Below are 26,958 nucleotides of genomic sequence, written 5' to 3'. Positions count from 1 at the left end.
CCCGGACACACTAACAACCTTCAAGAAACACCTGCTCTTTTGGGACCACCTTAATACCTGATCCTATCTTAGCTATGTCTAACTATTCTTGGTGATATTAACTCACTTCGTTTTGAGTTTTTGCATTGACATATTGCATTAATTACATGCCCATATGCCCATAACATATTGTTAAAACATTGTTATAACATTGTTTAAATTGTTAAAAAATATTGTTGAAATTGTTTTTTAACATATTGTTAAAAAAAACCCAAAAAACTATCTTTTATCTTTAAACAAATTTAAACAACCTATACTAACAACTTTTATTTTGATTCATTCCAGCTATCTTGCACTTGTATCTGGTTGAATTTAGAAACAGGTGCTTAGGCACTTAAACACGACATTGCTCCAATGGTCGATGAATGCTTTGATTGTTTCTAGCCTCTCATGTCAGTCGCTAAATCGATAAATGTTATGTCTCAGCGAGTCAGATTTCTTTTCACTCAAGTAATGAGGTAATGATGAAGCATGACTTAATGTTGAAGTATTAATATATTGTACAGCCCAAATTTGCTGAGGGGAACAAAGTGATGATGGAAAGGGAATTTGAGCACCATCAGGCTTTAAGTTTTCCCACTTTGGGTTTTGCCTGAAGAAATACTATTGCAAATAAATATGATGTTATAGTAATAAGGTTTGAGATGAAACTCACTCAAAGAGCTCTATGTCGAGAAGAACAGGGAGGTCGTAGTCAACAGGCAGCTCATAGCTGTGCCACAAAATGGCCGCCACACAGTGGAGGTGGGAAGGCGATGGCATGAGGAGGCCGTACTCCCTCTGTGAGGACGAGGAGGAGCCAGCGCCAGGACCCATGTAGCCTATGGGGCTGTTTCGTTTGTGGGCAGCCACAAGCGACGAATCATGGACCCACTGGAGGAGGGCCTGGATCCTGGAGGGCAAGAAGGTAATGTTGAGGTGAAGTGAAAGGATATTTGGATAGCCCTTCATACTGATGACAAGACCTTGAAAATAAATTTTATATATATATATACACATACACATACACATACATATACATATACATATATGAGCTATGCAGGAATGTTATAATCCTTGTGTTTAAACATTTCATAAAAAAAAAAATACAAACAAAATTCAAATGTCTGCATCAATTTTGCTCAGTATTTTAGACCTACTGACAAAAGGCAGAGCATAATTTCAGAGTTGAGCAAAATACTGAGTCATTGCCCTGTGAGAGTCATGAGAAAGACCAGCGGCGTGGTCAGGGTCACAAGTAGCATCAGATATTGCCTGATCTGTTTGTAATGTCGCTGCAAAATTCTTCTCCTCCGTGCTTCCGAGTCTCCCATTGCAGTCTCCTCAGACGCTTTTTGTGTTCAAATGTGATCTGAACAATTATACTTTGGTTTTCCCCATCTCTGTGGGCTAATTAACCAATACCACAGGAAGACAAGTACAGCAGCAGCCTTCTTGTTTCAAGGGAAAACTACCCATGGTCCAAAGAAGTGAAGGTCTGAACTCCAGAGGAACTACAGTGTTAACAGAAAGAAGATTGAGACCCCGTCGGAGCAGAAGTGGAGCAGAAGGAGAACTGAGTCTTTCAAATCACCTGAATGTCAACGCAAAAAGAATGTCTTTTCTGTCAGTCCACTTTTAAATACTGAGTTTGGTTCGTTTAAAAAGGATTATATGTGAAAACACCCTCATTGACATAAATAACTACTGGCCATTTTGTCGGGAACGTGGGATGGGGCAATGACATAATTGCATATTTTCATTATTTCCAGTTACGGCCTGAATTGCCCCTCAGTCTCTGAGCTTACGTATGCGTCTGGCCAAGAGGACGGAGAGGACACAACCGTTTTATACGGCTGTAAATCCTTTCAAGGGGAGATAAAGGACACATTTTACTATCAGAACGTCAGGCTGTCTGAGTCACCTCAAGAGAAACTCACTTGGGGGGGGGGGGGCTCTGAGGACATTTAGGGCGTTCTGAATCTTTAAAAAAAACAAAAAAAAACAAAAAACGGGGGTGCTTGGCGTACCTGTCTTTCGTGCCAGGATCCTGCGTGGTGCCCAGCTGGTAGAGGATGTCGATGGTGGAGTCCGACGAGAGGCCGTTCAGCCTCCCGAACAGCAAGGGACTGTTCAGATCTGAAAGAGTTAAGCCAGGATGTTTTTAAGAGTTAATGTGAGAGCCTTTCAGAACGCCCAGCACCAACATCTGAAACGGCTCGATTTACCGATATCTAGTAAGCTTTTGAGAAATGTACGACATAGTGAAGACCTTTCCAAAATGTGTGATTACTCCAACAAAATGAACGTCCTTCAACTGCACTTGAAACTTGCGTGTTATAGACTTATCCAGTGTGATTTTTTTGGCAGTATGACTGATGGCCGAGCAAACCAAATGAGCTGAAACAAGAGGCCTGACCTTCCGTCGGCGCAGTCACAACAGACAGCAATCGTCTCAGTTCTCCCGATCAATAATATCCTGATAGCTGTTAGTTCGGCTTAGTTCTAAGAATCAGCTGCTAGTTCAGCTGAGCTAAAATTATTCTGATTCTCCAAGTGTTCAAATTGATTTTGTTGACGTAACTAACACTTTAATGCTAGACCATAGAAAATCACTTCATATTTTAAAATGAGAATAACCGTTGGCACCGCCTTTCTGAACGCAAATCCGACTCAGGAGAGACGCGGCAAATAGATAAGCAGGCGTAAACGACTCCATCCCATTCGCTCCCTTGTCCCTGTTCACTCACTGGTGGGGTCGGTGCCGGAGGCGGCGCAGTTCCTCAGCAGGATGTCGATGAGCTTGAGGCCAATGCGCGTGGACTGCAGGCCGATCTTCACCAGAACGGCCTCGATGTTGGGCGAGTGCATGCCACAGTACGGCGACATGAGCAGGGCGGCGCAGGTCTGCAGCAGGTTGGCGGTGGGCGCCGCAGCGCTGGCCATCATGGCCTCCAGGTCGCCCACATGGGTCAGGCAGTGGTGGAGGAGGCGGAGCCAACCGATACTGTTAAGATAAAATGATATAATACTGGTGAAAAGACGCCCAAGCTGCACCGTAACGCCTGGCCGGCTGACAACATATCTCAAATGTTTCAATTCTGGCCCTCCCCTGACTGGTACAGTCATTCCTACCTGGTTTTGGACACCTGGTCCTCTGAGGGCAGGAAGGGGTTGTTCACGGTGGCAGAGGAGGTGTTGCCGAATGCGGTCAAGCCCAGCAGCTTGATCTGGGAGAGGCCCAGTGTGCTGGCGTCACGTGGGCGGTGGAGCCTCAGGCACACGGCCGAGGCCACCTCCGCCTTCACCAGCTGGATCTTGATGTAGGTGAGGCCGCTGGTGATCACCGGCGTGGAGAGGGGCAGCATGTTGACCCCGTCTGCACTGATTTCCACGGAGACCGAGGACGGGCACGCTGCGAGATGGGGAAGGGAAAGCAAGAAGAGTTGTGTTGGAGTAGGCTGGATATTTGCTCAAAGAAGATATCGACTCTATTTTGCCCTTCTTGTCGGTTTGCCCGATTCATTGGAACACATATTTAGGATTCCTCGCCACAAAGGAAAGAACACCGTGTTTTCATGGCGATACGCAACGGTTCTCTGCTGCTGCGGGAAACTTGTCGGCAGCAAGAAGTAATGGGGAAAAGCATGAAATATCCATGCAGCCTTTTGAATAATTAAAAAAAACGCACCCTTATTCAAATATTTAAGCAATGCAATACCAGCAGGCCACCATAACATGAAACTGTATTAGAGGGCCAGCACAGCCAGCAATTTGTATATCTTTATATAGCTGACTATTTCTGTTTGGGATTTTATTTGGGCTATTTGTATATATTTGACAATTACATTTTTATTTTCATTTTATTTTTCACCTGACATTATTTTTTTTGCCTATTTTATAATTATTTTTACGCGTCATTTTTTCCGGACTGCTAAAGAGTTTTTATTTTTTTAATGCTAATGGTCTGCAGTGTAACACACCAAACCTCACCAGAAAAAAAAATTCTTAGTATATGAAAATGTAGTGGCAGAACAAACAGTTTCAGATTGTGATGGACCCAGTCATTTAAGGAATTAGTCTGTGCCTGCGGATTTAAGAATAACCGTATTTCTAGGTAGTACACCCTTGAAATTATGCCGATTTGAGCAGAATTCTATTAAATATGACATAAGGTCGTTATTAACTAGACATTTTCAGTGCTGTAGTTCCTGAGATCTAACCTCAAAAGGAGTAAAACGCTCAAGCCCCAAAAAGGACAGAACAACATCTGTTTAGAACGGATCCACAAGACAAAAAGAGGAATCAGCATAGAAGTTTAATCACCTTTCTAAATAAGACATAAACTCTGTTATCGCCACAGGTTTCAGTCACTATTTCAGTGGGAAGGAAAACCAGGAAATGAGGCACACAATGCCTTGTAGGGAAAATGCCCAACTTTCAGGATGTTGTCAACAATGTCACAGATTGGACATGAAGTGCTGAGAAGCAAGTCAAATACAGAAGAATAGATCAGCTAAATGTCAAAGACTTTGCCAAAACGTCATTGTTTGTTCCCTGTTTAGGGCGTGGAATGATGCTATGAGACGCACAAAGTCAAGAGTAGAGGATTTCTCCTTTATGTTCCCCACCAGAGGGTGCCAATTAGTCTTTCAAACTATTGGCTCTCTCAATACACACTAAACTGCAAAATAATAAGGCTGGGTATTGGGCAGGATCTCACAATTGATTTGATTTAGATACAAAAGGTAAATTAGATTTAATCCAATATTGATGAGATCAAACATCATCCAAGTCATCAAAATACAAACAGTGGAACAATGCGTAGAACACATGAAAATAAATTGTGATTTATGTGCCTGGCTGATGAGGAAAATACTAGGTATATTTGCTACTCACTGGCTAGGGAGGCGAGGTGCGGCTGGATGTGGAGCTCCTTCAGCAGCACGGCGGCAGGGAGGTGGATGGTGAGGTCACACCAAGCCTCCTCGGGCAAAAAGATGTATGACCAGGCAGCCGAGCGCGCCCGCCGGTGCGGGGGTGTCGCCTGGAGCAGGACCTCTGCGGGCTGGGCCGTGGGGCTGCTGGAGGTGATGGTGCCTGCGAGGAGATACACATAGCGCTTGGTTAGAGAGAATTTGGGAAATAACCAGATTAAAGAAATAAAAATTAAAATTAAGTCATAAAGTTTACTTGGCTGGAAAGTGCAATTATTGATAACATGTGAAGAAATGTATCACGCACCGAGGGGGGCGAAGTTATGAAGGCCCTCGGCGTTGTCAGGCTCAGAGGTCATGACCCGGGCTTTGAGGCTGCCGTCCGCCGCCTTTCCGGGGCCGGAATCCAGGAACTTCATGATCGTTGACACCATGCTGCGCGCCGTGTTCACGATAGCTCGCGTGCTCGTCACCATGTTATTACAGATCAGCTGCACGCCACCTGGTCACAGGCAAGAAGAACGTCTTTACAAACAAGGCACTGCTTGTGCGAACTTGGGGTCAGGATTTTGGGCTCAGATCAGTTTTAGGAGAACTTTTTGGTCTTAGCGCATCCTGTGTTCGGTATTCATTTCATTAATTCACTGTTCATATAGACACGTTATGACGGGAGGGAGTTCTAGCAAATATACTACAGATCCTACTAAGTAGCAGAATGAGAAACAGTTAAAATTATTACATCAAATATGGCTACTGTGAAGGAAAATCCCAATTTAGAATTCATATCGATGTCTTCTTCAGAAACCAGACGACCAGATTCACGGTCACACTGTTTTGGTCACAACATGGCCGATACACAGGCTTTATACTATCGCTTCAGTAACCAGCGTTAAACTTGACACTGTTTAAAGTATAGAAATGTGTACGGGTGAACGTAGAGACGTACCCATGTCGTGAAAGGCCTTGAGAGCCTCGCTGGTGTCGAGGACTCGGAGGATGAACCACAGTAAGGGCTCGGAGAGCTGACAGGTAGAAAGAGAACCCTAACAAGATGGAAAATAAACAAAAAATAAATTTGAGTCAGGGAACATCGTCAAATCTATTAATGCAACTTTCCTTTGCCAAATACCAAGAAACTATTTTTTTTTTGTCATCTGCACCTAGTGTGACACCCACACACGACTCACCTGCCTGCCCATGTAGCCACAGGCCATGTACGTGAGGATGGGCTGTAGCATGACCTGCACTGAGGTTGCCCTCTTGCTGAGGGTGGTGAGGATGGTAAAGAGGCCGTCCCCTACGGAAATGGCATCCAGACCCCCGTGGAAGTTCTCGTGCTTAGTCAGATGCAGGCCACTGGCTCCTGGGGGAAGGATGGAGATTAGCAGTTTAAGAAGGTTTTGAGAAACAACTGGGCTAAGATTCGTCATTACCAAAAGCCAGCCAAGGAACATTTAATCAAACGGATATTGCCAAAGGACAAACCTGAATTTAAACGACTTCCAAGTATCATTGGACAATGCATATCCATTGTGCGGTATAGAATTGTAAAGAGACTAATCATACCAATGATCATTGCCATGGCGCTGCTGTTGCACTGGCCCAGCGCCGACAGGATCTGGCTCATGATCTGCTGGTTGGCGAGCACCAGGTCGGCCACGCCGGCGGCCGGGCCCTGGTTGGACGTGGATCCGCCGGCAACGCCCTCCTTGCTGCCGCACACCTTCTCTTCGTCGGACACGCTGCTGTCTGCCGCCCCGCTGCCGGCCGGCGGCAGTCGCCCGCTGAACTCGCGGTCGCCTGAGAGCGGCAGCTGCACCAGCACGTTGACCAGCTTGAGGAGGTCGAACATGAGCTGGTCGCGGGTGGTCTCGCCGCAGATGGCCTTTGCGTCGCCTGGGCGGATGATGTTGGCAAAGAGGCCGCCGAAGCAGGCGCGGGCGCCCACCGAGCTGTCGGAGCCGCTGCGCGACACCACCTTGTCGGAGCAGGTGATGTAGTGGTGCACGAGGAAGGTGATGGACTCGATGACGGCCGAGATGGTGCTGACCGACACCACCTCGAAGTTCTGCTCCAAGGTGAACTCCAGCAGCTTGACCTGGGCGTCCAGTGGACCCTGACCCGCCTGGAACGGACCCCTGAGACAGGGAAAACGGGTGTTAGTGCAACACTGGCACAGCAAACAAACCCATGTTAGGGCTGGGAAATGTTGACACTCAAATATCACAATATTTTTGATGGATTCTTTAACACCAATCATTTAACGATATTTTTATTATTATCATTATAATTATTATTATCGATTATATAATTTGAAGACTATCGGAGCTTTCATAAGATATTTACACAAGAAATTAGGGATGCAACGGTAGAGTGGGCCCTCGTTCGGTATGTATCACGGTTTTGGGTCCATGGTAATGGCGCGGTTTTGGCATATTTATAATTAAGGAAAATAAATAATAATTTTTAAAAAGTTAAAAAGTGTAAAAAGTGTATTTTGTTTTGCCCAGCTTTTGGAGTTTGCGCTTTATTATTTCACTGGACTGCACGTGACAAACAAAGAGTCTTGACTTTTGAATTTATCACATTCAATGAATGTGATACATATTTTGGGGATAAATATTGGGTTGAAATTTCAGGATATTGTAATCACATAAAAACAATATCTAAAAAGGAGAGACCAATACCAAACAACACCATACCGCTCGCTTGACAGGATGTGCATCAGCCTGAGCAGGAACTCGCTGAACATCTGCGGGCAGGTGGAGGAGAGGTGCACCTGCAGGCGGGTGAGGAACTCCTGCATGGCCTGGGTGGCAGTGGGCCCCACCTGGGTGCTGTGCTGGCTGGTCCCGTGGGGGTTGCTGCCCGACAGGAAGCGCACCAGCACGTGCACCAGGGTGGGGTCGCTAACCATCTGCTGCGCCGTGCTTTCCTGGCCGGCCATTCCGCCGCCTGAGCCTGCAGAATCAAAAAAAAAAAAAAAAAAAACACCTTAAAATAACCACACACACACACAAATACACTCTCACCTGGCCAAGCCTTCTGGCAGTATGTGTGTAAATGCATAGGTAGCCCTTACACACAAGAAAAATATCCCACAGGTTACTGCAAATTGGGCCGTGCAATTACTCAAACGTATACTTAAGAGTCATCTTTTTAAAAGGGGGGAAAACCGTTCACGCAAATGTTGTTTCAGAGTTGTTTGGTTGTACGTGGACTGAAGTATGGATACTGACCGCAGACCGGCATGTTGGTCATGAGGGTGAGAGAATGCAGCACCAGACACCAGATTCTCAAGGACGTGTTAGGGTACCAGGCCAGCACGGTCAGGAAGCTGCTGATGGACGCTGAATACACATGCACACACAACGAGTTACAACCAAAACATAACTGACTAAATAATAATCACCAAAACCTAGCTAGTATGTATAAAGATATTGAGAATATCTTACACTTTGATAGCAATGCAGGGGCTTCCTGAATAAACATTTTTATTTCCATATTGTTCAGATACGACAACAGCACTGTTGTACCAAGTGCTCCCCACTAGGTGACGACAGGTCCAACAGTATAGCTAAGGGGTCTCAAACTCAAATGAGCTAGGGGCCACTGGCCAGGTTGTCTTCTCCTTGAGACGCCACATTGAATGTCGAGGGAAAAACACACCGTTGTGTTTTACACCCCGCAAAAGTGAATTGCCCAATAATCAGACTGTTAGAAATAGACACGTAATCATAAAGAAATTAAAATAAAATTCTCAAACGTGTAATGGGCGGCATTAGATTGCCTTGTGGGAAAGATGTGGGCCCTGGGCCTGTGGCTTGAAGCCCCTGGTATCCATCATTTTACTTTGGGGCTGCATATTAGGTGGCCAGAACACAGAGAACTTTTAGACAGAAGATAAAATGAGGAAAACAATTGAAATTTGGTGTGCATGTACACAAAGTATGCACTTAGGACAGAGAGACAGTGACTGGTCAGACCTTGGTTCAGCGGGATGGTGGGCACCCGGCTGGCGTTAAACAGGAAGATGTCCGAGCCACTTTCTTCACTTCCGTTGGAGCAGGAGTTGAGGCTGAGTGTCAACCACAGCTGCAGCAGGGACTCCAGCTGCCGCACAAAAACACTTCATCAGTGTGTGGCGTTAACACCAAATGCTCACCTGAAAGGTATACTGTGCAAGCATTTTTTTTTTCTTTAAACATATGTTGAGTAAGTCCTTTAATTCAATTCAGTCAATGGAATTCAACTTGAAATTGAATAATTTTTCCTAACATATACACAGATTTACAGTATAATAAATTCTGATGGGGAATAAGGTTTTTCCACAATTCAGAGGGGACACAGACAAAGAGACTTCACATTAGGTGTGGTAGGGGGTATTATGGGGGGAGGTGGCGGGGTTATGGCAGAACTTTACATCCAATGTTTCCAAAATACCAAGCTGTGGAGAGGAAACGTGGACATGCCGTAACGCGACAACAGGCAGTAGAAGTACTCTAAGACGTCTCTAAGTACTTAGGACACTACGGACTCCGGTGTGTGAGTGGACTTCTGTTAAAACCCTGTCATGTGCGCATGGATTTAAAATGCTTTTGTCGCCGAAGATCAAGTTGGACGAAAAGGGTTTGCGTGACGGACCTGCACGTGGTGGACCTGGAGCATGGAGAAGAGCTTGTTGAAGCAGGCACTCAGCATGGGGATGGAGGAGGCCTGGACCATCAGGCTGCTGCTCAGCGGGGACCCGCCCCCATGCAAACCCCTCAGCAGCGAGTCGTCCGTCCCATTGGAGGCCTGGGCCACTGGGATGGCGGGGGAGATGACAAGGAAACAGTGAGCCGGTGGGAATTTAAATGGACCATGCCATCTGATATCCCGCTATTTGCGATTCTTTTAAGTTTTGTGATTTTGAGGATTGCAATTCAATATCACAATTTCTTAAAGCTTGCACCGAATCAATCCCTCTTTTGTTCACATGAGAAACATTTAATGTCAAGGTAAAAGACAATAAAAACAGGGCAGACAATAAAATGACCGCTTATAATACATATACACCTATAATTGCAGGAGTCTCAACATAAAACAGGCACTTAACTATAGAAAGAAGTCTTTTTTGGAATCGAATCTGAATTTTTTTAATGCTAAAAAATGTTACCTGTGTACAAAAGGTAATAGTCACTTTGTATTATTTTTAAAGAGAACATGTCAGCTATTCCAAGTTCAGTTTTTTGGGGTTTTTTTTATTACGAAGACAATCTGTCTGTTAAAAACAATCTGAGAGCCAACTTAAGACTGCACAGTCTTTTGGTCACATAAGGATTAAACAAGCCAGACCAAATAACCAGCTCTATGGGGTAAAATGACCGTTTGTGGGATTAGCTCCATATTGGGCGGATTGGGCGTGGTCTTACCTGTGGGCGAGGTGGAGGTGAGGGCCTGCAGGATGGAGTCGGCCTGCAGAGTGGCCATCATCTTGAGCATCAGCTCAGCCTGCTGCTCCAGACCGACCTCCAGGCGGGCGTCCAGTGCTGTGAAAAGGGAAACCAGAGAGTAAGTCTCTTCTCATAACCAAAATCATCAGTTATTATCTATCTTCTTCATCTTTCTTTTAGCGTTTTGTCAATTTTTCCTGATAGCATATAATACATCTTATTAATATTCGGAAAACATATGAATGACCTTCAGATTTGGTCCTGAAAAATGAGGCTGGTATCCACAAACAATATTTTTCAGCCATAATTATTATGGCGAATAGAATGCGTATTTGGTGCCTTCCCTATATTCTATAGAATTTTTTATGTTCCAATATTCAAGGCCAATAAATCCTCCTCTTCATCAGGTGGATGTTGTGTATTTTTACACTATTATAGGATTGGTAGTATGATAGTGGTATAATATATCAAATAATAATAATAAAAACAATTTAATTCTTAACCTGAATTATTTGTACGACAATTGTCAACCAAAATTCAATGACGAAGCCCAAAAAATTCTGACTAGACAATGTTGTAGCTAAGTCAACAAGGTCAACAAGCCACAATCCGCATTGAATAAAAGTGCAAAAATGTTGTGCCCACCTTGCGACACGGAGACCGAGAGACCCTGCGAGCCGGGCTTTTCGGTAGCAGTTGGCGGTTTGGAGACGGGTATACCCACCCCTCCTATGTAGGGGTTGTACCCGTATGTGCCATAGTCAGCGCCCCAGTAATCATACCAGGTGCTGCTTATCGGCTGCGGAAGGACGAGATGGAGGGAGGGGACAGGGAACAAAGAAATAAAAAAAAAAAAAAAAAAAAAAAAAAAAAAAAAAAAACGAATGCAGTCATTCCATTCTGAACACAGGGACTTGTACAATGGTTTGCATGCAAACTACAGCAGAACCTCCAGGGTATGTCATTAACGCTACTTTCAAGATGGTTTGTCGCCCAAATTACATTGACATGCAAAGAACCTTTCAGAAATGCATTAAAAAAGAAAAAAAGGGGAGAAGTTTTCCAAAGTGTTCCTTTGCGCAAGTTGGTTTACAGAAGTCATTTCATGCTGGGGGGGGGTTTGGGTAAAGGATTGTATAATTGTGTTGTGTCGATATTGACAAAAATCAAATATTACAATATTTAGGATGAATACCTCAATATTGATCATTTAACGATATTTTGGGGATAAATATTTCTTTATATCAAATTTGCAGACATTTGAAAAACAATGAATAGTAAGTTGGATATTATGATGTTTAGAAAACGCCATTCATTTACTGTAATGGAGCCTTAAAGACAACATTTAACTATATTATGATATTACGATAACCAAGGATATGTGGTCTGATATTACGATATTGATATTATAACAATGTCCCCAGTCTGTAGAGTGGAAGTGGAATAGAGCAAGGTTGGCCTGGCTAAATTTTTGATTGGGCGGGTTCATTTGAGCCACTTCTCGACAGATGTATTCTTCACAAATAGGGGGGAGGGGCAACCTCAATACTACACTCAATACCAGTAGAGCAGAGTAAACTGAAAATACTGAAAGAAAGAAGAGCAGAATGAAGAGACATAGCGGTGAAATCATGCTTCGACGTACCTTAAAAACTTTGGCGGCGAGTGGATCTTTTTCCAAATCAATATCTAAAGGATCAATATCAACATCCATCAGGTCTTGTAGCAAGTCAAAGTCTATGTCTTTATCTTTTTCCAAAGATGACAGAGGTGGAGCACCTTTGGATAATGAAAACAGCTTTAATATTGCCAAGCAAGCACACTAAAAGAAAACCAGCAACAAAATTAATTCAATGACAGCGGCCTTTTTCTTTCGGAAGTTACTAGGCAATTTTAAGGCTGATCAAACCATCGGCACCTTCTGTAGCAGAGGGAGAGTCCAGACAACAGATGCAAGCACAATCTGCCTGACAACAGCAATTAACTGTTCTGGCTGACACACGCCAAATCATGTGCAATTGAATAATCTCAATCTAATCATTAAAAATAAAATAAGTAGTTTTGCAATTCACACTACAGGTCAAAATCTTTTATGAAATACACACCTAGCGCACATATATGTTATGAATAAACATATATAATAAAATGACAGTGATAGTAGAGTGAATAGGATCCCAATTATATGAATAAATATATATTCCAACAGAGGTTATGACCCGACTTGTTTGAACTCCCGCTCCAAAAGGTAAATCAGACATCATTAAACAGCTAAATTCAGAAAAAAAAAAGTCGTTAGAGGATAAAAAAAACAAAAACAAAACAATAAGAAGCCAATATAACTATACTGTGGAAGAAAGAAGGACAACATGCAGTTATGAGAAAAAGAAAAAAAAGTTAAGGAAGGGGACTAGAGAAACCTGGCAACACAATAGCATTACATCGTCATGGAATAATAAAATTCAAAGACGGGAGGGAGTAGTATGGGAACTTTGGTGCAGTATTCCGGGAACAGTGTTTGTGTACGACTGGGCCTACCAACGCACTTTGGAAAACAGAGAAGCTCCCAGGTGTACCTGCGATGATATCCGTCCCAAGTGAGTCGTCGATGCCCTCCACCAGGGGCACCGGCGCCGGCTGGGGCAGCGAGTCCTCCAAGTCGGCCCCCGCGGAGGAGGAGGAGGAGGAGGCGGCAGCGCCGGCCTCTTCACCTACTGCAACCTCGTCCATGACGTCCAGAGAGCCCGGCGACAGGAGCTCGCCTACGACAACAAACAGCGTTACATGTTGGGAGGCCATAAAACACGTGAAAATATATTACAACTCATATAGATGACGCGGCATTTGTAAACACAAAATATGTAATACATTTTTCATTTGTGGAGGAAGAAGAAGCATTTATCTTTTAGTTTTGTGCTATTGAAAATCTTGATTGATTGATTTGCAGACTGTGGAATTTATCATATTTATCCAACTGTCTCTGTATTTATTTATTTATTTATTTATTTATTTATTTATTTATTTATTTATTTATATATATATATATATATATATATATATATATATATATATAGAGAGAGAGATATACACACACACACACACACTTTTTTTTAAAATATATTTTAGACATCTAGGTTTGCCCTCCCGCCTTTTTTGTATATATATATATTTTTTTACTATGCTATGCACCTTGTTACTTTGTCTTGTACGTGTATGAAATAACATTAACCCGTGGTGCAGACGTGGCCTACCTGCCAGGATGTCCTGCAGCATACAGGTGAGGGAGTATTGTGCCCATGCGCCGCCCCAGGAGATATCCCCTCGGTTAAAGTCTGTCCCGACCAAGAGGAGGAGCAGGCGCTCCAGCTGCTGCTCCGACACCACCTCGCACAGGTGAATCGTGGGCCTGGTGGCGTTGGCGATCCTGGCCAGGACCTGCAGGGAGCACACCCGGTGGGGTGAGTCGATGACATTTCCGACCAATGTCAATGCGAGGCTGTAGGATCTATACCAGTGGTCTTCAACCTTTTCGAGCATGAGGTCACTTTTGAAATTGAAATGTGAGCCAATGTCTACCACTTAAAAATTATGACTAAAAAACTAAAAAACAAAACTTAATTTTCCCATTAGTCTTAACTGCATTTTTGTGTTTCAAATCATGTTACCAAGCGTTTTACAAGATAAAAGCTCACACAGTGCAGCGCCTAAGTCATGTGACCCTTGTGATTAAATCTTATGAACAAGTGCTTTGTATCCTGGAACACTGTTAGACACAGTGAGAACACCATCTCACAGAGATAATGTGGATCCAAAATGGGCTTTGATCCTCAGAGCAGAGGATAAAAGGAGAGGATATCCGTATATTTATTATATATTTCTCCCAAAAAATATTTTTCTCTTACCCTCACTTTAAGTTCAATGTCACTTTGAAAATCAAATAATTCCGTGTAAATTCCCTTCTTCAATGCAAACATCTCCTCCGACTGCGCTGACACTGCTTCGTTGTAGACGGTGAGAAAGGGTTCCGCGATAAATGTGACAACTCTGTCACTCAAATCCTTAAAATGCCGGTGTTTTGGATTCCTTTACACTTCCTTGTAACAGGAGGTTGAGTTTGTTTCGGCTTTGTTGTGAGAGCTGTCAAAAATCCCAAATCCAGGAGCCATGTATCAGACAGTTTGCTGGCGCTCTTCATGCCTTGGGTGAAGGAATTATTCATTTATATTTTATTCCGATTCGCAGAACTCCTTTTCAAGTACTGTAGCGACTATAGAGCTCAACCGTGGGTTTCCGGAAGTGAAAATACCATTCGTATTATGAACAGAGGATTTTGATTATTAGCCATAATGTCCTGAGCATCCAAGGTAGACTTACCAAGAGATTGTGAAATGATGGTATACGCTCCTGTAGAAGCCACGAAGTCTGTATGATATCAACTTTCTTTTTATTTTATTTTTATTTTTTTAAACACATTTACTTTGTGATGTCATGGAGAAGTACTGCACCACCCACCATCCCAAAGTGTAACGGCAACGTCTCTGATTGGTGGAGCTCGCTGTTACAATGGAAATGTTGACCGCACCCGCGGTGACGTTTTACGACAGTCGGCCACAGAACTCTGAGCGTTCACGTTATGTTTACCACAGAGCAACCATGACTTCAACACTATTATCCAGCTAGAAAAGGTTGGAATCTTTGTCTGTCTGCCTGCCTGTCTGTCTGTCTGTCTGTCTGTATGCACGTCCTTCAATTATCTTAACAACCTTTCATCCGATGGACTTCACTTGTCGGGTGTATTCCCTGGGGACGCCAGGACGTGCAGTGCCAAATTCGTGCAATTTAGACACACGTTATATTAATAAACTTTCAATAAACAGTGAACAGCAAGTCAGCGGGGGTGGGGGGCGGCTCCAGGGCTCTGTGACTGATTCACAAAGAGTGTCTTTGTGTCTTTGACCGGCAGTTTGATCTTCCGTTGTGAAGCACAGGACTGAATCGCTGACATTCTGTTCAACTGTGCCAGTCAGTTTCAGGTTTGTTGGGAGTCGGTTCCAAATTGATCAATTCAATTTCAAATGATGCTATTCTGCCATTCAGATTCAGTTTTTCAGATCTAGTTTTCTAATGCGATTATTCAAGTTGAGAAATTCTAATTCAAATATAATTGATTCAAATTCAGTTTGACACATTTTTCAATATGGCAAAGCGTCACTACAGGGAGAGGGTGGAGGCTCAGCTGTCTGACAACGGATGCATGCGGCAGGGGTTACAGACTAGAAGCAGAGCTACCAGCACGTTGAGCGCTGACGCTTCTCTGGCAGTGGATCTGAACTTGTTCTTGTGCGTCGAGGCTAAGGGCGCTGGCATTTCTATTAACTCCACTGGTTAGCACAACAGAACAGAGTTCCGCTGCCAGAGGTGAGTGCACACTCAGCATCACGGCGGGCTCTCAGATGTACAGTAGGCTATGCACCCTCTGGACAATATAACTTAACCATACGCGCAAGGAATCGCAAAGGGGTTTCATTAAATGCATCAAAAGTACTCTAAGAAGTTACTATTCTGAGTAAGTAACGCCGTAATGTGACAAGTTAACTTTATAATAGCAGTAATCTTGTAATATAACAAGATTTTCTTAAAACCGCTCCGCAACACCCATAATGCCTTGAGTTGTAGGAGTACACAACAGTGACAATACACATTGCTAATAATAACATTTTATATAAATTATTTATGAGTGCTAATTTAGGAAAATGTCTCGCAATCGACCAGGATAGGCTTCGAATCTATACTATGCAGGGCTTGTCAATAAAATCTGCCCAGTTTCCCCGGGCAATCAGATTTGGGCCATTGCCAACTATCAGGTGCGGTCTAAGTTGCTCCATTGTCAATAATTATAAATAGATTTTAAAAAAGTGTTATCCTGGAGCATTGTCAAAAATGGTAGCAAGTGCAACAAATATCGATACATGGATTATAACCATTTTGTCAGTCACAGCAACCCAACAGTGGAAAACAAGTGGAAATCAGATTAACCAAAACATGACTTGATTATTAAATGATAAAAACAATGTTTCTTAGTTGCAGCCCTGCTGTATATCCAGTGACGAGACGGATACCTTGCAGACGAACAGCAGCAGGTCGGCGTGGCAGGTAAAGTCCATGGAGAGCAGGAAGAGGGCGAGCTTCTGCACCACGGAGATGCAGCGCTCGTGTGCCAGCGTGAAGGGCAGCGGCTCCACCTCGGGAGCCTCCTTGGCGGCCGTGGCCTCCGTGTCCAGTGTGGAGCGCGGCCACTCGGCGGTGCGCCGCAGGCGAATGAGGTCTTTAAAGTGCTTCAGCCGAGCAGAGCAGAGTATAGTCAGATTACATATACAGTATATTCCAGAGCCACGACTGCAACATTTCTTTGGGGTGTGTTCATTTTTGCTTCGGGTCAGGGGTGTCAAACAACAGGCCCAGGGGTCACCAAAAATACCGCTGTACATTTTTTCTGTCCAAACAAACCAGGGAATGAGAAAAGCGGGAAAAAAAATTGAGATTAAAGGACTTGAAGAGTAAGTCTTTGCTCCAAGTACGATCAGTAAAATGCTTTTTTTTTTTGAGCCAACATCTGGCTTTACCCTTGTCTTCACTATCTTATATAAACATTACATAAGGCAAATACATTGTTTAGATGTTTCGTGCAAAGAGCCATCTTAAACAATAAGTATAAAATATGAGATATTTTGATTAAGAAAGTTTCCGATTTACCCCTTTATGCTATATTATGTCCATGAACCCTAGATCACATATTGGGACTGGTGTGAAGCTATAGAAACGGACCACATGAACAGTGCAACGTGCACGGGGTTCCTCACCTTGGATGTGGCCTGCTTCAGCTTGGCCTGCTCCACCAGCAGCTTGTAGGAGGAGCCCTTGTTGCTCTGGACCTTCTCCTTCTCAATTTGCTCCACCAAAGCTTTCTGTTTAGCTTTCAATAAATTTAACTGCTACAATGAAAAGGGCAGGATAAATACAGGCAACGGCAAGGCACGCTCATTCAAATATCACGCGATTTTGATCACCAAAATAAAAAAATGAGGAGGCTATAAAGAAAAAAACAAAATATTTTCCAGTCATGTAACCCGAACTAAAGAAATAATTATTTAGCCTCGTCAGCACTGTGGAGGACTTCAAGAAATTTGTCAGCAGACTTCAAAGATGATTATGAGTTGACATCGGGGCAGATTGCGTGGTCTAAACCACCCGTTCACACATCAGGCACTAACTATCCCATTGGGTTCTGAGACTTGTGGAATGAGACACATTTACCTGCTTGTGATGGACCAGCTGCTTGCGGATCTTGCGGGAGTAGAGCCGGTCCAGGCTGCTGTTGCCTTTGGTTGATCTGCTGGTGTTCGGAGACTGAAGGCTGTTGTTGATGAAGCTCCACTGGTTACCTACAAGTAACCACCAGGACGAGCGAGCGATCGAGAGAGAGAGAGAGAGAGGGGACAAGTCGGTAAAAGGCTTTTGGTTGGATGGAAAAAATGTCAAAAGGTTTTCATAAAAAAAATGAAATGCTATACACACACACACACACACACACACACACACACACACACACACACACACACACTCACTCTAGTGACACCTTTAGTAGCATTGATAAGCATTGATGGTTTGCTGAATCACTCCGAAACTGAATCGATAGAATTGAATCGTATTGGAGTAATCGATATTTTTTTTAACTAATTGATTCTGTATTTACAAGGGCTCCGGATAGAAATCGAGAAAACTCTGTAGTTACCTGTGAACGTCCGCTCCCTGTCCTTCCCACTGATGTGCTTTTTGCCTGAAGCCTCGTCTTCGACGCTGGCCACGTAGTCCAACAGTCTGGAGACCAGCATCACCACCCAGCTGATCATGGGGATGTCCAGAACACCTAGTGGGCCAAAGAACAGGCTTCAGCAATTTTGTCAACAAAAAAAGTACGTAATGTTGCTTTAAGCATGACGGCGTAGGAAGGTCGTGATTTAGGCAGGAAAATCAAGTAACAAAAATCAACAGCTTTCCTTTTTTTTGGACTACGTTATTTTATAAAGCTATTTTCCCCTTTGTCAAAAAATGTCAGAGGGGTATCCGTATTTATTTTTGTAATCATCTTTGATCCTTACAGTTAGACAAGTCTCGTTTGGTTCCCCTTTGATGTTACAATACAAGGGGGTGGCGTTTCCTCAAATTGACACAGACCTACAAAGAACCACCACAAACGAGAAGGATCCTGGGTAACGGGAGGAGCAGCATACCTTTGGTCCTGTGCTGGGCCGCGGCCAGAGGCTGCTGCAGGGGGGAGAGCAGGTTGTCCAGGAGGTTGAGGAGGCTCTCCAACACTCCACTGTTGCTCAGAGATCTTTGGCCGATACAGGACAGGAGCATGAACACCCTGGGACAGAAGACCACGTGGGAGTAAGTACCCGGCTCCATCATTCAATGGACTGGGAGATACTAAACAGCTTTAAAACCTCAAGCCGGCAGTCTAGTTCACAACAACAATATTGATTGTCGGTGGGGCTGTCAAAATTGGCCAAAAATTATGTTTGAATATTCCTTCTGAAAAAAACCCACATACGTTTTTATTCAAATATCCATTATAATTTTAAAATGTGGATCAGAGCAATCATTTCTCCTTACTCAGTTTCCTGCTGCTGCTCCACTGAGGAGCAGATAGCTAATGAAAAAATATTTCCCGCCCGTGTTTTCACAGGCCGATGGTGAATGCACCATGGACCGGCACGAGGGAGAGCGACGGAAGGACAAAGTGCGCACAAATTTACTTGCGTGCACAAAGAGGATGTACGTGGACGTATGCACGCATTTATTTTTTGGAATGTTAATTTTCAGATTTTTTTTTACAATTCGAATAGCATTCTTATATCAAACCATCGTTTGACAGCCCTAATTGTCAGACATGACATATTTTGCTTTGAAGCTATGCATCAGTTCAAATTAAAAACCACCATCGATACAAATGAATTAAAATATTAATGTCTGTATTAGACTGAATTTGTTCAGAGAAATATTCAGTCAGATGGTATACCGAAAAGGTGGTAGCAATTCTAATTACACATAAAACATATATTGATGTGAAATCGGATCGTGAGTCATCTTATCAATATTGGATCCAATCATGATACTTTGTATTAAATATCATATCGGAGACGGTGAGAACAACACCCATCCTGCCCAACACACAGCCCTTGAGCAGAGTCTTCCTCACCGGTCCTGAGGGAAAATGAGCAGCTGTTCAGAGTTGTAGAGCTCTTGCAGCACGTTGGACAGGAACTGGCCCCACCAGCGCTCTCCCCCGCACAGCTGCACCAGCAGCAGGCCCGTGTGCAGCCGGATCTTGGGCGTGCCGCTGATGCACAAGTGCTTGAAGAGCTCCTCGCACGCCTTGTCGTGGAAGGTGCTCTGCAGCACAGAGGGCACTGAGTGGCCTGCGGGAGCCAGAGGAGCGGAGTTAGATTTTTCTCCTTTTAAAGACCGATTTTCAGTTTCCACTCAGTTTTGGACCGACATCTCTTTTTGAATAAAGTATTGCAGGTAATTACTATGTATTTTGAAGTAGGGCAGAAGTAGGTTTTGGATAGGAACATGGTAGGTTATGAACTACAAGATTCTATAAACAGTTTTTCAATGTTTTGTTTATCTAATTGATTAGGAACTGGAATAAATAAACCCCCCCCCACAGAACTTCAGATCGGTAAGGTAAACCCTTCTCTATGTGTAAGGATGAAGGTACGCATTAGGTTTGTGATTAAAGTCATTGAGGAAAAAAATCTGTCTACATCATCAACAAACCACTTAATTAAGGAATTCCTGGAACTGAATGATTCAGAGCTCTCCCACTCACCGTTGTTGGAGTGCAGCAGGCTGAGCAGTGTGTCCAGCAGGTAGCGGACGATGGTCCTCAGCTGCTCCGTGGAGGAGTTCTGCACGAGCTCTCGCGCCTCCGCCGCCCCGCCCGCCTCGGGCAGCGCCTTGCGGCCAGCGCCCAGCGAGACGCGCAGCCGCTGCACGGCGTGGTGCGCCAGGTTGAGCTGCAGCTGCAGCTGAATGCAGTCCTGGTAGGCCGTGAAGACCCGCTGGTCCTCCTCCACCGCCTTGTCGGGCTTGCGCAGGAAATACTGGGCGTTGTTGGCGCTGTTGAGCGGCGGCAGGTCGATGTTCTGGAGCAGCGTCTCCAGCCGGTGGCACGCCAGGTTGTACCTTGGGGCCCATTTGGGAAGAAACGTTAATATTATGACGAGGATTTGTATGTTTCCTCACAGAACAGTCAGATTTGTGTTTACATGTAAAAAACAATTTTCTAATAGGCTGTACGTTTCCTCAAAGCACAGTCAGATTTGTGTTTACATCTCAAAAACATGTTCTAATAGGCAGAACCTCTTTAATTTCAGTCGTTAGAATAAGTGATGTACTTTTCGTGTTACAAACACTGGGAAGAGGTGGCCAACACTGCAACAAAAAACAAACAGAAGGTCTTCGGTAAGCCTGAAAGACCAATCCGAAAAAGTCTAAATAAATCCAACAAATGACTAGCATGTGTGGTAATCAGTACCACAGTCCTTACATGGAAGGAAATGGAAGATGGTTACGGGAACTGCATTATGTTTTTGCTCATTTGACTTGGGAATAGCACTCGGATTGATCTCGGCAGAGGGTATTCCGGTGCAGTTGGCCATCTACATCCAATGAGTTGCTGTGGTGATCTCACCTGCACTGGATGTCCTCCTGCAGCGCCACCATCATGGCCATGTGCTGGTCCACGTCGGGCTGGCTGGCCGCCTCGCTCTCGCCACGTAGCGGGTCATGCATCAGCTTCAGCTCACTCTCCCACGGGAGGATGTAGGTGTGGCCATAGTAGAAGCCTAGCGGGATCTTGGCACGGGCGTTAGTGCTGCCGTAGCGACCGATCACAGTTATCTGGAGGTGAGAAGTTTTTTTTCCCCCCCCGTGGAGTAATGAATGTTGTGCAGACACAGGTTAAATCAGTCTCCAGGACCAAAAATGTTCAATTTTGCAGTGGCTTTTCTCAATACTTTTACAATTTTGCAATTTGCAAAATAATTCGTTTTAGCAGGAATCTCCTCGGGGAGGCGTGGCATGTTTAAATGGTCTGTTGATTTGGACATTGAATGCAGAAAAGTTGGCAGTAAAATCTCACTCAAATATGGACGGGCACATCCCTATTGTTGGTGGTTTACAGTTGGAATAAAAGGCTGAGCAGCATTAACACCAGTGAAAACGGTAAGTCGTTTTTTTGTTGTTTTTTTTGTTCTCCCTTTGACCCCCATCTGAGAAAGGCAGACAGACCTTCATGAACCTGCAGACGGGTGGGGGCAGCAGGTCGTGCAGTATGAGGGAGTGGGTGCTGATGTCCGTGGCCACCACCAGCCTGCGGCCGTCCACCTCCTCGCCCAGAGTCCAGATGTCGATGGAGAGGGAGGCCAGGTCCCCGCAGGTGGGGATCAGGGCATCTGTGAGCAGCACGGGGCGCCCGAAATCCAGCGTCACAAACCGCCGCGCTCCTGGTGTGTCGGAAGAGCAGAGAGCGTCGCAGGAATAAAGGAGCGATTTAAGTGATTATTAATAAGCAGCAGGGAATTTGAAAGATTGAATCTTGCGCCATTGTTTGAGAGTTATGCAACTACTTTCTGCTTAAAATAAATACCACCATAGTCACACATGAATTGAAATAAAACATTTCTGTATTTGTTCTGTGAAATATTTTTATAAAAAGGCATGTCAGTTGATATACTGCAGTCAGCAGCAATTCTCTTTATGTATAAAATGTCAATATATCGATATAGATTTGCATTGTGTGCGATCAGCCTTTGTATTCAAATCAAATAGTGAGATCCTGCCCAATACACAGCCCTAATTAGTAAGTTATTTAATCTGTGAACATTTTAAGGACTGCTCTAATTTCAGCTTCTTAACAATAAACTTGAAACATTTGGCACTTTCTCTCCACCTACTTAGGTAAAATAATCAACTTAAGAGTTCTATTGTGTAGTTAACAATAGCATACTTTAAGATTTGTGCAGGGTACGATAAAATCAAATCGGACTTTATTAATTATTAATCCGGGGGATTATGAAACAGGGTATAATATAGTATTGACAATGACTAAACATGACAATGACTAAACATTGAGGGTTTAAATCATCCCTGACACCCAGACGAGACTGTTTTAAAGTGTGATAGGGCTCGGAGAGTGGAGGACCCCGGGCTTCATCTTACCGGAGTGCATGCGCTCTATGATGATGGACTGGTGTGGTGGCGGCTGCAGGAAGTGAGACGCTTGAGAAATGGCCAGCGCCAGACCACTGCCCATGGTGTTCTGGAACAACAACAGCAACCAGATACTTAAGTTACATGTCACAGTCGCATTAAGTTTTATTTTTGGAACTTGGTAATGGTCATTAGGTTATATTATTGGCACCGTGCTCCAGCGGGTTATCTCCCGATTAGGGGCCTTTCTGTGTGGACTTTGCATGTTCTCCCTGTGTTCACATGGGGTTTCCTCCTTGTAACATCAGTAAGAACCCCCACCAAAAACATGCACAACATCGTCGTCTGACCAGCGATGGACACTTGTAATTGGTCCCCGGGCGCGTCGCTGTATGCTGCCCACTGCTCCTGGCTGCCCCCCGGAGGAAGGACAAGCCAGGATGGGTCAAAAGCAGAGAATTCAATTCACCTGTCACCATTTGAAGCATGTGCGCATGTGTGTGAGTTTATCGCCGTCGCCGCATAAGTGCATGTGTTGTGGTGTGTGTGCCATGTGATAAATAACGAATCCAGTTCCTTCTTCTTCATATTGGATTTTGCTTAAATAAAACAATGAATAAATTGATTGCTACAAAATAAAAATATCAAATAAAACACAAACAAACATAGGCCATAGTCCATAAAATATAATAATTATATTATTGGAATGTTATTATTGGATGGCAACAGCATTGACATTACACCAGTGGTGAGAGAAATAAACATTCTTCTTTAGTAAAAGAACAAATACCCGACACAAAATTACTCTAGTAAAAGTACCAAATTGACATTTCTATTTGTGTGACTGTGTGAGAAACGTAAAAATAATTTGTATAGCTATTTGCTTCAAATGAAGTGGAGTCAAAGTCCACACTAAAACTATCTTACTAACCGTCTTGGATTTCTGGCTGTTCTTGTTGTGTGCGACAAGGTTGACGGGCCCGGGGTCCATCATGGAGCCGGGAAAGAGGTGGGCCAGCTCGGCACTGAAGGCTGCCGAAACTGCCTCGTTGGGTGGAGTGAGGGGCGGGGTCATGAACAGTGGAGTGGTCTTGGGCGTCGGGGGGATGACGTCCGAGGGGTGGATGAAGAAGCCGGGGGCCGAGGATGGGTTGGAAGGCACAGAGTTGTGGACGGGCCCCACGCCGGAGGCGGCAGCAGCGGCTGCGGAGGTTGTCTGGTGGAGTTTGGCCTCCAACTTTGCCTTCTATGGAAAGCCCCAAGAAAAGTTAACTACTCGTTGGAACAGTGATTGACTTTTTTCACAACACGGACATTTAATTTTATAGGCATTAAGCCACAGATGATGACGTTTTCCCTCTATAAACGTGATCTGAGGAGATTGTTATTGTAAGATATAATTTAGTCCAAACTTCCCTGACAGTCTGTACCAGTGTTTGGCAAAGTGTGGGCAGTGAAGGTACTGCAGCTGGGCCGCGAGAGCTCATTTACAATCAATAAATAACAAGTTTTTAATTTTCAATTTTGAAGTTACCATCAAATATTTATGATAACTATTTACATTTTAAAAAGTAATCAGAACTAATAAAACAAAGCCACTGGATTTAAATAACATGTTATTCTTCATTTATTTGACCTATTCTTTTATTTATTTATTATTTTTATTATTATTTATTTATTTGTTTTTCTAAATCAGGTTCATATCAGACATCTCGTCCTTGGCGGGGAATCTTAACTGATGAATACCTCATAATTGGCGGGAAAGCGTTCAAATCGAGCGTAGAAATCAAAATACATATGTTTAAATCAAAAATTAAATAGAGTATTGACAGACGACTGTAACTCGCTCAATTCTGAACCAGTTTTCATGATATTTAGTTTGTTATAAACGTGAGCAATTTAACACAATACTGGTTACTGTTACTGGAATTAAATTCAGTTACTGGGGGTGGATATAATCAGATTTTTTCCATTCACGACCATGTTTAAAGGAAGAAGGTATCATGCGTGCCTCATACTGCACTTTCATTTAACAATTGAGTACTGAATATTTTAAGACTTTATTTAAAAATTGGACATCTTGAATGTTGTTTTCATTTAAGCCCATTTAACCCTAACCCTAACCCCTAACCCTAAAGTTCCTTGCTTTAAGTGTTGTACAGAATAAATGGAAAGAAAAGTTATACTGTATTTGTCTCCCTTTTTTATTCATTATTTTGCCGAAAAATGATCCGATCGGTGATTCAAAACCGTGATACGATCCGAACCGTGAGTTTTGTGAAGCGTTGCACCCCTACTGACAGGCATCCAAGACAAGGATAGGTCAATGAATACCTTTACATGAATGGGTTTTATTTATAAAATAATGTCTCGTTATTGGAAGTTGACAAGTATTCGGAGTTTAGGTGAGAAAGAAAATAAGCACTTAAAGCCCTTCCACCAGGTCCAATCCAGGCTTTCACTACAGTTTGAATCATCAGGGTCACAAAATGCGTACAAGAGCTGCAATTTTTTCCCCAACACCTCACAACTTCCCTCCCCAAACCCTGGCATGTGACCTGACCTGCTGTTGCAGTTTGAGGAGCTGCTGCTGCTTCTCCTGCAGAACCTGCAGCTGTTGCTCCGCCGACACCATGGCGTGGGAGAGAGACTGCAGCGCCACCTGCGCCGCCGAGCTCAGCGCCGTGGAGGCCTCACCCACTGAGCCGGTCGTCAGGCCGCCCACTGCTGGGCTCACGCCGAACGTGCTCACTGCAGAGTGAGGCAGGGAGGGAAGATGAGAGAGGGGCCAGAGGTCAGTGACGTGCTCTTTTGTTCCAAGAGCCATCATGCTCTCAACCTCATATCTTAGGGTATGTTTTGTTTAACCGTTTGCGTAACATTTTTACATTTTCATACGCTCTTTTGACAACATAACCCGGTTCTCTGAGTAGCATGAGTGAGTGTCTCACTACGGGGAACTCCCCTACGTCACCTCAACAGAAGCTTTAATTCATTGACAGGCTGGCACAGTTGATGCAGCTGTTAGGGAGCGCCAATCACCCTCCCACTATGAGATGGCTAAGCTCTGTGTCCACCCCCATTCATAAAAACAACCAACCTCTTCCTTGCTTCACACCAGCAAGGAGGGCGGTCCGGTGAGACACTCACTCATGCTAATCATACCCCTTTCACACTGCGTCAAAAACATGGTAACACCCGCTAACATCCGGCCTTTGTCATTAGTGGGAAAGGTAACACTCGGGTTTCAATTCTGGGTCAAAGGACTCTGCAGTAAACACAGGTTTTTGTCGGCTCCGGCTACGATCAACTGATGTAAACAGGACCCTTTACCGACTTGTCTCGCAGATAGGGCTGCAGATATTCCTCTTTTATCCCATTCAAAATGTATCCTTTATAATTTTTAATATTTGTATTTTTAATGCTTTTAGAACTGGAGGGGAAGCGTATGCACGGCTACGCAGCTCCGATCAGAGCGATCAAGGCAAACACCAAAACAAGGCAAATAAAAGCACTAGCTGTATTGAATTTACTCCGTTTTCTGCTGCTGCTGAGCAGACCGCAGATGGCTCCTGAAAAAATCCCGCCCTCGACCAGCTGGCGGACCACTGAACCTGCAGCAACAGTCCTCAAACACACGCCATTCATGCTCACATAGAGCCAACCGAGTGTTTAGCTCCAGTTTATGGACCGTTTAGCTAAGCTCTGATAACGGACTGTGAGAAGCGAGACGAGGTTTTTGAATGAGGGTTGACGCAGGGCTCAGCCATTTTATAAGGGAAGCATGCCCAGCGGTGATTGGCCTCTGTCAAGGCTGGCGTAGTGTACTCAAAACTTCTGTTGAGGTCTTAGAGAGGCATTCACCAAAGGAAGACACAAAATGAATGCCATGAAAGAAAACTCCGTCCTCCCGCCTATCGTATCAAGTCAAAAAATGTGAGATATTTGAATTAGACGATGTTTTGTAGCATTATGGCCTACAAGTGTACTATCCAGTACACAAACATTCAGAATATGCAGGACAGCGTGAAAAAAAAAAAAAAAAAAAAGGACAAATGCAAGAAAATCACAAGAAAAATGGGAGGGTTGACAGTTACGCATTTCTTACACACAACTTGCCACTGAGGAGAACGCAGAGTAATCTGGTTGCCTTAGCGACAGCGGCGCAAACAGTAATCCCACGTGGAAACGCGGGGGGAGCGAGCTGAAAAGTTGTCCGTTACCCCTTCAAGCGTCCTGTGGGGGCAGCTCTAATACTTGTTTAAAAACCCTGGCACAAAACAGTGTCG

The 26,958-nt window shown here is 44.0% G+C and overlaps 1 protein-coding gene across 3 annotated transcripts in view; it reads right to left on the bottom strand.

The window, feature by feature from the left end:
• birc6 (baculoviral IAP repeat containing 6) overlaps positions 1-26,958 on the bottom strand; it is a 148,882-nt gene that overhangs the window by 93,693 nt on the left and 28,231 nt on the right. For 2 of the 3 annotated variants that reach the window (XM_080016189.1, XM_080016190.1), the window contains 30 exons: positions 25,233-25,420; positions 23,601-23,915; positions 22,679-22,778; positions 21,749-21,963; positions 21,150-21,358; positions 20,286-20,641; positions 19,650-19,869; positions 18,679-18,815; positions 18,180-18,314; positions 17,702-17,829; positions 17,248-17,379; positions 16,507-16,722; positions 13,639-13,822; positions 12,934-13,149; positions 12,036-12,169; positions 11,036-11,189; positions 10,370-10,486; positions 9,600-9,760; positions 8,942-9,068; positions 8,195-8,305; positions 7,658-7,916; positions 6,522-7,093; positions 6,143-6,318; positions 5,902-5,998; positions 5,263-5,457; positions 4,918-5,118; positions 3,154-3,433; positions 2,769-3,025; positions 2,049-2,157; positions 695-931 (listed from right to left, as the gene is read on the bottom strand). In XM_080016189.1, the coding sequence (XP_079872315.1) occupies positions 695-931; positions 2,049-2,157; positions 2,769-3,025; positions 3,154-3,433; positions 4,918-5,118; positions 5,263-5,457; positions 5,902-5,998; positions 6,143-6,318; positions 6,522-7,093; positions 7,658-7,916; positions 8,195-8,305; positions 8,942-9,068; positions 9,600-9,760; positions 10,370-10,486; positions 11,036-11,189; positions 12,036-12,169; positions 12,934-13,149; positions 13,639-13,822; positions 16,507-16,722; positions 17,248-17,379; positions 17,702-17,829; positions 18,180-18,314; positions 18,679-18,815; positions 19,650-19,869; positions 20,286-20,641; positions 21,150-21,358; positions 21,749-21,963; positions 22,679-22,778; positions 23,601-23,915; positions 25,233-25,420 (5,938 nt within the window). Of the gene's footprint in view, positions 1-694; positions 932-2,048; positions 2,158-2,768; positions 3,026-3,153; positions 3,434-4,917; positions 5,119-5,262; positions 5,458-5,901; positions 5,999-6,142; positions 6,319-6,521; positions 7,094-7,657; positions 7,917-8,170; positions 8,306-8,941; positions 9,069-9,599; positions 9,761-10,369; positions 10,487-11,035; positions 11,190-12,035; positions 12,170-12,933; positions 13,150-13,638; positions 13,823-16,506; positions 16,723-17,247; positions 17,380-17,701; positions 17,830-18,179; positions 18,315-18,678; positions 18,816-19,649; positions 19,870-20,285; positions 20,642-21,149; positions 21,359-21,748; positions 21,964-22,678; positions 22,779-23,600; positions 23,916-25,232; positions 25,421-26,958 lie in introns of all 3 variants that reach the window. The other variant, XM_080016188.1, reaches the window with a different exon arrangement.

Source organism: Zeus faber, assembly GCF_960531495.2.
Source record: "Zeus faber genome assembly, chromosome: 16".
Lineage (NCBI taxonomy): Eukaryota > Metazoa > Chordata > Actinopteri > Zeiformes > Zeidae > Zeus > Zeus faber.
This window is presented reverse-complemented; position numbering and strand designations above follow the sequence as displayed.